Genomic DNA, 11,265 nt, shown 5'->3' on the forward strand with positions numbered 1-11,265 from the left:
GAGCTGCCTAACATGATCAAGATCATCTATCTGTAATTCTATATGTTGCGTTTGTTGGGATCCGATGAATAGAGAATACTTGTTATGTTGATTATCAAAGTTATGTCTATGTATTGTTTATGATCTTGCATGCTCTCCGTTACTAGTAGATGCTCTGGCCAAGTAGATGCTTGTAACTCCAAGAGGGAGTATTTATACTCGATAGTGGGTTCATGTCTCCGTGAATCTGGGGAAGTGACAGAAATCTCTAAGATTATGGATGTGCTGTTGCCACTAGGGATAGAACATTAGTGCTATGTTCAAGGATATAGTCACTGATTACATTACGCGCAATACTTAATGCAATTGTCTGTTGTTAGCAACTTAATACTGGAGGGGGTTCGGATGATAACCTGAAGGTGGACTTTTTAGGCATAGATGCATCTTTGGATAGCGGTCTATGTACTTTGTCGTAATGCCCAATTAAATCTCACAATACTCATCATAATATGTATGTGCATGGTCATGCCCTCTTTATTTGTCAATTGCCCAACTGTAATTTGTTCACCCAACATGTTGTTTATCTTATGGGAGAGACACCTCTAGTGAACTATGGACCCCGGTCCAATTCTCTATACTGAAATACAATCTACTGCAATACTGTTCTACTGTTTTCTGCAAACAATCATCATCCACACTATACATCTAATCCTTTGTTACAGCAAGCCGGTGAGATTGACAACCTCACTGTTTCGTTGGGGCAAAGTACTTTGGTTGTGTTGTGCAGGTTCCACGTTGGCGCCGGAATCCCTGGTGTTGCGCCGCACTACATCCCGCCGCCATCAACCTTCAACGTGCTTCTTGGCTCCTACTGGTTCGATAAACCTTGGTTTCATACTGAGGGAAAACTTGCCGCTGTACGCATCACACCTTCCTCTTGGGGTTCCCAACGGACGCGTGTTGTACGCGTATCAAGCTCTTTTTCTGGCGCCGTTGCCAGGGAGATCAAGACACGCTGCAAGGGGAGTCTCCACTTCCCAATCTCTTTACTTTGTTTTTGTCTTGCTTAGTTTTATTTACTACTTTGTTTGCTGCACTAAATCAAAATACAAAAAAATTAGTTGCTAGTTTTACTTTATTTGCTATCTTGTTTGCTATATCAAAAATACAAAAAAATTAGTTACTTGCATTTACTTTACTTGATTCATCATGTTTCCTTTTAATTTTACCACGAAAGACATACCGGTAGGACGTGGGTCTATAGTTGGGAGAAATAATATAGAGGAATTTTTCAACCATGTCAGTACCATTGACGATTTTGAGGATAGACACTTGGTAGACCTTGCTCCTACTTATGAAATTGCTGCTGCTGCTTTAGTTCGCATGTTGGAAACTAAATTTGTTAATCTCAATCCTATAATCCAACACATGTTTCTCACACTTGGTGATATGGAAGAAGGGGAAAAGAAAGATTTTGTTTTAGAAACCCTTCTTAGAGAATTTGGTGGTATAGCAAGAGAGGCTAGAAAGGTCTTTGCTAAATATGATATGCTTGGTTCTTATACCAATTTTGTTAGTCTCCTTGAAAAGATGGATATGGATAGAATAAAGTACACTAATAATATTAATGATGGTGGGGAGATCAAAGCACCAATACCATGTAAGCTCCTAGCGATGAATGATGCACTAGAAAATAACTATGCTTGGCTTGTTCCTGAAAATTTGTTTGATGAGAGTAGCAAGCCTAAGACTAATGAAAAGGGAGATGCTAAAACTTATGTATCTAATATACTATGCCTGGTTGAGAAAACTCCACACCCCGCTGTAGATGCACCACCCTCTGATAATACTTGATACACACTTTCTGCGCCTAGCTGAAAGGCGTTAAAGAAAAGCGCTTATGGGAGACAACCCATGTTTTTACCTACAGTACTTTGTTTTTATTTTGTGTCTTGGAAGTTGTTTACTACTGTAGCAACCTCTCCTTATCTTAGTTTAGTGTTTTGTTGTGCCAAGTAAAGTCGTTGATAGAAAAGTTCATACTAGATTTGGATTACTGCGCAGTTTCAGATTTCTTTGCTGTCACGAATCTGGGCTGTTTTCTCTGTAGGTAACTCAGAAAATTATGCCAATTTACGTGAGTGATCCTCAGATATGTACGCAACTTTCATTCAATTTGAGCATTTTCATTTGAGCAAGTCTGGTGCCTCGATAAAATTCGTCAATACGAACTGTTCTGTTTTGACAGATTCTGCCTTTTATTTCGCATTGCCTCTTTTGCTATGTTGGATGAATTTCTTTGATCCATTAATGTCCAGTAGCTTTATGCAATGTCCAGAAGTGTTAACAATGATTGTGTCACCTCTGAACATGTTAATTTTTATTGTCGCTAACCCTCTAATGAGTTGTTCTAAGTTTGGTGTGGAGGAAGTTTTCAAGGATCAAGAGAGGAGTATGATGCAACATGATCAAGGAGAGTGAAAGCTCTAAGCTTGGGGATGCCCCGGTGGTTCACCCCTGCATATTCTAAGAAGACTCAAGCATCTAAGCTTGGGGATGCCCAAGGCATCCCCTTCTTCATCGACAACATTATCAGGTTCCTCCCCTGAAACTATATTTTTATTCCATCACATCTTATGTGCTTTGCTTGGAGCGTCGGTTTGTTTTTGTTTTGTTTTGTTTGAATAAAATGGATCCTAGCATTCATTGTATGGGAGAGAGACACGCTCCGCTATAGCATATGGACAAGTATGTCCTTAGTTTCTACTCATAGTATTCATGGCGAAGTTTCTTCTTCGTTAAATTGTTATATGGTTGGAATTGGAAAATGATACATGTAATTGCTATAAATGTCTTGGGTAATGTGATACTTGGCAATTGTTGTGCTCATGTTTAAGCTCTTGCATCATATACTTTGCACCCATTAATGAAGAAATACATAGAGCATGCTAAAATTTGGTTTGCATATTTGGTCTCTCTAAGGTCTAGATAATTTCTAGTATTGAGTTTGAACAACAAGGAAGACGGTGTAGAGTCTTATAATGTTTACAATATGTCTTTTATGTGAGTTTTGCTGCACCGGTTCATCCTTGTGTTTGTTTCAAAATAGCCTTGCTAGCCTAAGCCTTGTATCGAGAGGGAATACCTCTCATGCATCCAAAATACTTGAGCCAACCACTATGCCATTTGTGTCCACCATACCTACCTACTACATGGTATTTTCCGCCATTCCAAAGTAAATTGCTTGAGTGCTACCTTTAAAATTCCATCATTCACCTTTGCAATATATAGCTCATCGGACAAATAGCTTAAAAACTATTGTGGTATTGAATATGTACTTATGCACTTTATCTCTTATTAAGTTGCTTGTTGTGCGATAACCATGTTCACTGGGGACGCCATCAACTACTCTTTGTTGAATTTCATGTGAGTTGCTATGCATGTTCGTCTTGTCTGAAGTAAGAGAGATCTACCACCTTATGGTTAAGCATGCATATTGTTAGAGAAGAACATTGGGCCGCTAACTAAAGCCATGATCCATGGTGGAAGTTTCAGTTTTGGACATATATCCTCAATCTCATATGAGAAAATTATTAATTGTTGTTACATGCTTATTGCATAAAAGAGGAGTCCATTATCTGTTGTCTATGTTGTCCCGGTATGGATGTCTAAGTTGAGAATAATCAATAGCGAGAAATCCAATGCGAGCTTTCTCCTTAGACCTTTGTACAGGCGGCATAGAGGTACCCCTTTGTGACACTTGGTTAAAACATGTGCATTGTGATGATCCGGTAGTCCAAGCTAATTAGGACAAGGTGCGGGCACTATTAGTATACTATGCATGAGGCTTGCAACTTGTAAGATATAATTTACATGATACATATGCTTTATTACTACCGTTGATAAAATTGTTTCATGTTTTCAAAATCAAAGCTCTAGCACAAATATAGCAATCGATGCTTTTCCTCTATGGAGGACCATTCTTTTACTTTCATTGTTGAGTCAGTTCACCTATTTCTCTCCACCTCAAGAAGCAAACACTTGTGTGAACTGTGCATTGATTCCTACATACTTGCATATTGCACTTATTATATTACTCTATGTTGACAATATCCATGAGATATACATGTTATAAGTTGAAAGCAACCGCTGAAATTTAATCTTCCTTTGTGTTGCTTCAATGCCTTTACTTTGAATTATTGCTTTATGAGTTAACTCTTATGCAAGACTTATTGATGCTTGTCTTGAAGTACTATTCATGAAAAGTCATTGCTTTATGATTCACTTGTTTACTCATGTCATATACATTGTTTTGATCGCTGCATTCACTACATATGCTTTACAAATAGTATGATCAAGGTTATGATGGCATATCACTCCAGAAATTATCTTTGTTATCGTTTTACCTGCTCGGGACGAGCAGAACTAAGCTTGGGGATGCTGATACGTCTCCAACGTATCGATAATTTCTTATATTCCATGCCACATTATTGATGTTATCTACATGTTTTATGCACACTTTATGTCATATTCGTGCATTTTCTGGAACTAACCTATTAACAAGATGCCGAAGAGCCGATTCTTTGTTTCTGCTGTTTTTGGTTTCAGAAATCCTAGTAACGAAATATTCTCGGAATCGGACGAAATCAACGCCCAGGGTCCTATTTCGCCGCGAAGCTTCCAGAAGACCGAAGAGGAGACGAAGTGGGGCCACGAGGTGGCCACACCCTAGGGCGGCGCGGCCCCCCCTTGGCCGCGCGGCCCTGTGGTGTGGGCCCCTCGTGCCGCCTCCTGACCTGCCCTTCCGCCTACTTAAAGCCTCCGTCGCGAAACCCCCAGTACCGAGAGCCACGATACGGAAAACCTTCCAGAGACGCCGCCGCCGCCAATCCCATCTCGGGGGATTCAGGAGATCGCCTCCGGCACCCTGCCGGAGAGGGGAATCATCTCCCGGAGGACTCTACGCCGCCATGGTCGCCTCTGGAGTGATGTGTGAGTAGTCTACCCCTGGACTATGGGTCCATAGCAGTAGCTAGATGGTTGTCTTCTCCCCATTGTGCTTAATTGTCGGATCTTGTGAGCTGCCTAACATGATCAAGATCATCTATCTGTAATTCTATATGTTGCGTTTGTTGGGATCCGATGAATAGAGAATACTTGTTATGTTGATTATCAAAGTTATGTCTATGTGTTGTTTATGATCTTGCATGCTCTCCGTTACTAGTAGATGCTCTGGCCAAGTAGATGCTTGTAACTCCAAGAGGGAGTATTTATGCTCGATAGTGGGTTCATGTCTCCGTGAATCTGGGGAAGTGACAGAAATCTCTAAGATTATGGATGTGCTGTTGCCACTAGGGATAGAACATTAGTGCTATGTTCAAGGATATAGTCACTGATTACATTACGCGCAATACTTAATGCAATTGTCTGTTGTTAGCAACTTAATACTGGAGGGGGTTCGGATGATAACCTGAAGGTGGACTTTTTAGGCATAGATGCATGCTGGATAGCGGTCTATGTACTTTGTCATAATGCCCAATTAAATCTCACAATACTCATCATAATATGTATGTGCATGGTCATGCCCTCTTTATTTGTCAATTGCCCAACTGTAATTTGTTCACCCAACATGCTGTATATCTTATGGGAGAGACACCTCTAGTGAACTGTGGACCCCGGTCCAATTCTCTATACTGAAATACAATCTCTTGCAATCTTGTTCTCTTGTTTTCGCAAACAATCATCATCCACACTATACATCTAATCCTTTGTTACAGCAAGCCGGTGAGATTGACAACCTCACTGTTTCGTTGGGGCAAAGTACTTTGGTTGTGTTGTGCAGGTTCCACGTTGGCGCCGGAATCCCTGGTGTTGCGCCGCACTACATCCCGCCGCCATCAACCTTCAACGTGCTTCTTGGCTCCTACTGGTTCGATAAACCTTGGTTTCATACTGAGGGAAAACTTGCCGCTGTACGCATCACACCTTCCTCTTGGGGTTCCCAACGGACGCGTGTTGTACGCGTATCACGCGTGATCATCTAAAAGATGGAACTTGAGATGAAGGATTTGGTGAAACCCAAATAGTGCTTTGATATTGCAAGTCGAGCTACTTCACTCAAGTATTATGGTACACCAAGTTGCCTACATTATAAATATTGGAGAAACTGAAAATGTACAAGTCATATTCATCTCCCATGCCGGTTGTTCGATCTCTAGACGTAGAGAAAGATTCACTCAAACCACGGGATGATGTAGAACGGATGTTGGGACTTGAAGTTCCATATCTCAGTGCCATTGGATCCACCAACACAATTGGTTGGGAATTAAGAATTTCTTTCGATATCTCCAAGGCACCACACATTACTTGACATATTCTTGTAATTTCGGAGAAATCTGAGCTCCAATAGCATCAGGATACACTGATGTTGGCTACTTGAATGATCCCCACAATGTGTATCAACATGGTAGAACTGTCACTCCATTGATGTCTTCGAGACAGACTGTGGTGACTACACCTACCAATCATTCTAAAATACAAGGCCTCATACACACGTGTAGCTTTATGGAATGATAAACCACATACATCAGTCATGTGGTATTGGTTCCCTTGAACCGTCAATCATTATCTACACAGATAATGTTGCTTGTGTTGCATGGATGCAAACATGATACATCAAGAGCAATATCACTAAGCATATTACCTCTAGATTGTTTATCTCCATGAACTTCAGAAGAGTTGGGAATAAACATTTTGCAAGTCAAATCACACAATAATGTTGTTGATTTGTTCACGAAGTCTCTACCAACTTCAACATTCCATAAGTATTTTGTGGAATTGGTATGTGACGGCTTCCAAATTTGCAAGAATCAGGGGGGGGGAGTATCTTCCTGAATCAATCATGTTCAAAGCATCATATTACACTCTTTTTCCCTTTATGAGTTTACTATACAGGTTCTCATCAAGGTTTTTAATGAGCTAATATCAACACAAGATGATATGTCATATTTTCTGTTTTCCCCATCGGGGTTTTTAGGAAAGTATACACATCATACATTGTTTTCTAAACTCTATGGGTTTTTCCCTTTTTACAAGGTTTTTCTCATATCGAGTTAACAAAGAGACGATACCAATTATATGTTGTATCATTTTCTCCTTATTTTCCCACTGGGTTTGAAGGATTTTTAACAACATATCCTACCATACTCCTCACATTTTTCCCACAGGGTTTTTGGAGGAGACCTTATCAAGATCATGGACACTCCTCATATTTTTCCCATAGAGTTTTTGGGGGAGTCATTCAAGGTGATCAATTATAAACAACAAGCTTTTCGAAGATCGATGATTTCGATATACAAGACGGCGTTGTATAAGGGGGAGTGTTAGAATTAGACATCTTCTGTCCAAACGCCGTACGGACGCATGTGTCCGTACGGTCGCAACCCTTCGCCCGTATGGACGTCTGTGTCCGTATAGGCGCCTCTTCCCCATGTCGGTGCCATCTTGAGGCGCCTCTTACACTTGTATATATACCCTGTTGATCAATGGAAAGCCACACTTCATTCATTCAATCGGTTCCTTTCTCGTTTTACTTTAACAATACGCAGTTATTAAACCTTCTGGTTCGGTGGATTCACAATAGTAAACGGGCCGGCAGGCTGTAGTAAAACCGAGCTAAGGCCCATACTTTGTTGCCCATCTATATTTTCCACAGCCCAGCTCCGCGCTCCCGCAGGCCGCAGCGGCAACAATATCAACATTTTGCATACCCCGTTGGCCGCTCGAACACTCCAATTCCCCATCTGCAGCAACGGCGATGGCGCCGGCCGGCGACTCCACCACCCCCATCCCCCGATCTCTAGCTAGCCACCGATTTTGAGCCCGATCTGAGATGCGCCAACTCCCTCTTCCTCCATGGAGATCCCTGCCCAGCGACCCAAGCTCTCAGATGGCGGCGACAGCGGTAGCGAGGACCGCCTCAGCGACCTTCCCGAAGACCTTCTTCTCCGCATCCTTGACAACATCCGCGACGTACCCGTCGCCGCGCGAACCAGCGTCCTCTCCAGCCGCTGGCGACGCCTCTGGAGGCTGCTCCCGGTGCTCAACTTCCCCTTCCCCACTGACCCACAGCACATACGTCTTGCCCTCCAATCCCATGAAGCTCCGGTCCTCTGGATCCTCCAAGCCGACGTCTTGGATGGCACCCCCGATTCCATGGCGTCCTGGCTCCTCATCGCCGCGCCCCGCCTCTTCGGCCGTCTGTCCCTCACCAGCAGGGCGTCACAGAACGGACCAGAGGAGGACATGGCCGACGAGAGAGGAGCCTTTGAGCTGCCCTGCTTCCAGAACGCCGCCTCGATCCGCCTCGAACTAGGGCCTCTTGGGGTCTCCATTCCACCATTGGGCGTGTTCGCAAGGCTCAACGACCTCTCCCTGGTTTGTGTCCAGCTACATGGTCCGTGCATGCTCGGTGACCTTGTCTCCTCGCCACGCTGCCCGGTCTTACGGAAACTCATCATCAAAGCGGCCTCGGGTCTAGGCAACCTTGCAATCCACTCTGATTCGCTCATAGCAATCAGCCTAAAGGATGTGCATCTGCACCCAGCCGATGCCCTTGGTCCGGGCCACGTCACCATTGAGTCCAACTCTCTCTTGCAAATGGAGCTAATGAGTGTGCATTCCTTGCAGCAGCTCACTATTACGGCTCCAGCACTCAAATGTATTTATGTGGACTCTTGCTTTGCAAACTACCGTGCTAGGGCTTCGAGGCATAATCAACCGGTTGCAAACATCTACGCTCCTCGGCTCAAGTCTCTCTATTGGCATGATGCCTATGACCCAAGCTCCACGCAGTTTGGCAACATAGAAAATCTCGAGACGCTGGGTGCATACCTTTTTCATGTATATGGAAGAGATAACTATGCTCCAAATAACTACCTTCTGAGGCTTCTAAGGCGCTTTCAGCTCATCCTCAGTCTCAGATTCTTGCTTCACTATCAGCTGGTGAGTTCATTTTTTATGTCAGTTATACCATCATTGTAAACTTGGAGTCCAAATTAAGGAATTAGCCATATGCATACACCAAAATTCTAACTTGCTTAAGCATGTGAAACATGCCTTAGCACACCCAATCATTTGTCCTTTATAGTATCCATTTATCTTATGAGATGGCGTTACATTTTTCTACCTTTCAGTAGTTAACATTGATGTTGCAAACCACTACACTGCCTGGGTATAATTGTTATTCAAAGGAGCACATGAGCTCAGACTTACCAGGATAAAAGAACCTTTTATTGTGTGTTATACTGTTATTGACTTTGTAAACGAGATTCTCCTGTTCTTTCTATTTGTTATTAAGTATCCTTTTCGGCGACTTCCCACGTATCTACACCAAGGCATCACTAACCATCAGAATGATTCACTTTTGTGTCTTCACACGAATCTACACCAGGACATTACCGACCAGCAGTTCTTGATGGAAGACATGGCAAGGCTCCCGAATATTGCACGCATGTCCCTGGGTATATGTCCCCAAGGACATTCCTTTGGAGCGAGTGTGTTTCATCTTCTCAGGATGTCTACTGGTTTGAAAATACTGTGGCTTGCACTTGTCGGTTCAACTAGCCACCCAGAGGTAATACTACCCTTACTCTGTTTGTCTATCTCATACCTTGTATGCATTCATATTTCTTTGCATACCGAGGTTTGAGCCGCTAGTAGCCCTATTCTAGGTGTTGACTTGATACTGGATGCTTTGTTCTGGCAACTAATTAATGTCTTATGTATCTAGCAATGACAATGCATGTTACTCTAGGTGTTGGTAACTTGGTAACATGTTTCAATTTTAGTTAGTCTGTTAGGAATGAGCAAAATTATCGGGCAATGCATGATTCATGATTTTGTTTCCAACAATGAAACGGAATAACTCCTTCGTTTTGTCTTCTCTCTTAAAGATCGGTCTCAGGCGACCCATCTCTCTCTAGAGGGTGGCGCTTTGCTTTGGTTGTCAGGTTGGTTGTAGTGGGGAGGCAGGGAAGGAGATGGTGGTGTTGCACCAGCAGCCATCACGGAGGGAGGTGGGGGTGGCGGTGAAAGATTGGTGAAGAAAAATGGCTGCCAGAGCGGAGCTGCAGAAGTGTTTGAGCTAGAGGAGACGAGAAATCATTCCAAAAGGATCTGCTGCATTGGCAGCTCCCATTAGAAACATATGTCATTTATGTGAATTTGACCGAGTCATTGCATGGCTGGCTCAATCTTGATAAAACAGGATTTAGGAGATAATAGTATTATTAATATACTATTACTAGTCGCTAACCTGTGCATCGCACATTGTAGTTACACAGTAGTATTAACAATATAGAGTTTTTAAAATAGTGATGCAACTCTATCAAAAGAAGTCATTGAACAATAGTCTACACACTATAAAAAAATTATAAACAATTGTGATTCACCTTTACAAAAGAATCCATCAACATAGAAAAACAATGGTGTAAATTTCTTGAACATCAAGTGAGGACCTAGTTAACAATATTTACAAAATTGGAGTTTTGACACTGAAAATAGACATCTTAGGAAATGGCATGGCACAACATATTTATTTTTTTAACGATGTGATTTTTTATGATGTTTTCAGACTGAAATTAGACACCTTAGTAAATGGCATGGCCTCTGAGGAAATGTCACGAACACAACATACTTTATTCAAACTGGAGAATTGTTATCAGGAAAAAAAAATGTAACTGAATGGCTAAAGACCTGTGTCCATTTGTAGGTTGAGCTAATTGAAGTTATCGAGGCAGTGAAACTACAAAAGCTTTGACACATCATTTGTCAACTTACATCCACAAACGACCACCACCTAAGCATCCTTACTTAACAAAATAGTACGATGTCCTGTTCTTGAAAAAACTAGATGATACCCTGTGAGTTGGTGCGGTAATTTGATGCTACATTACATAAAACACTTTGAAGAAACTACTTAGTTGAAAATTGTTAGTCAATGAAAATGCAGTCTATGTCAGGTATAATTATACCTATAGCAGATTGCTATGTGGATTGGAAAAAGTGTGTTGAGTATATCAAAATCATATATAGTAATTTTTTACTTTTTTCAACCTCCTTTTCTAAAAAAGCATATCTCGATCGAAAATATCGGTTGGCAGCTTGTTTATCATGTCTTGATAAATTACTGCTGGGAGATCTAGCAGACATGCAAGGCAGTATGAGAAAACAACGTTTACCTACATTGACATTATTACAGGCAGTATGAGAAAACAAAGTTTACCA

At 41.9% G+C, this 11,265-nt stretch overlaps 1 protein-coding gene across 1 annotated transcript; it reads left to right on the forward strand.

Annotated features, from left to right (window-relative positions):
* Positions 1 to 7,773: 7,773 nt before the first annotated feature.
* On the forward strand, positions 7,774 to 10,798 carry LOC127330171 (putative F-box/FBD/LRR-repeat protein At4g03220). The gene is made up of 3 exons (XM_051356480.1): positions 7,774 to 8,982; positions 9,431 to 9,613; positions 10,751 to 10,798. Exons 1-3 carry the CDS (start codon positions 7,894 to 7,896, stop codon positions 10,796 to 10,798), a joined length of 1,320 nt encoding a protein of 439 aa, XP_051212440.1. The 5' UTR covers positions 7,774 to 7,893.
* Positions 10,799 to 11,265: the final 467 nt, after the last annotated feature.

This window comes from Lolium perenne, chromosome 1 (assembly GCF_019359855.2).
Source record: "Lolium perenne isolate Kyuss_39 chromosome 1, Kyuss_2.0, whole genome shotgun sequence".
NCBI classification, from domain to species: Eukaryota; Viridiplantae; Streptophyta; class Magnoliopsida; order Poales; family Poaceae; genus Lolium; species Lolium perenne.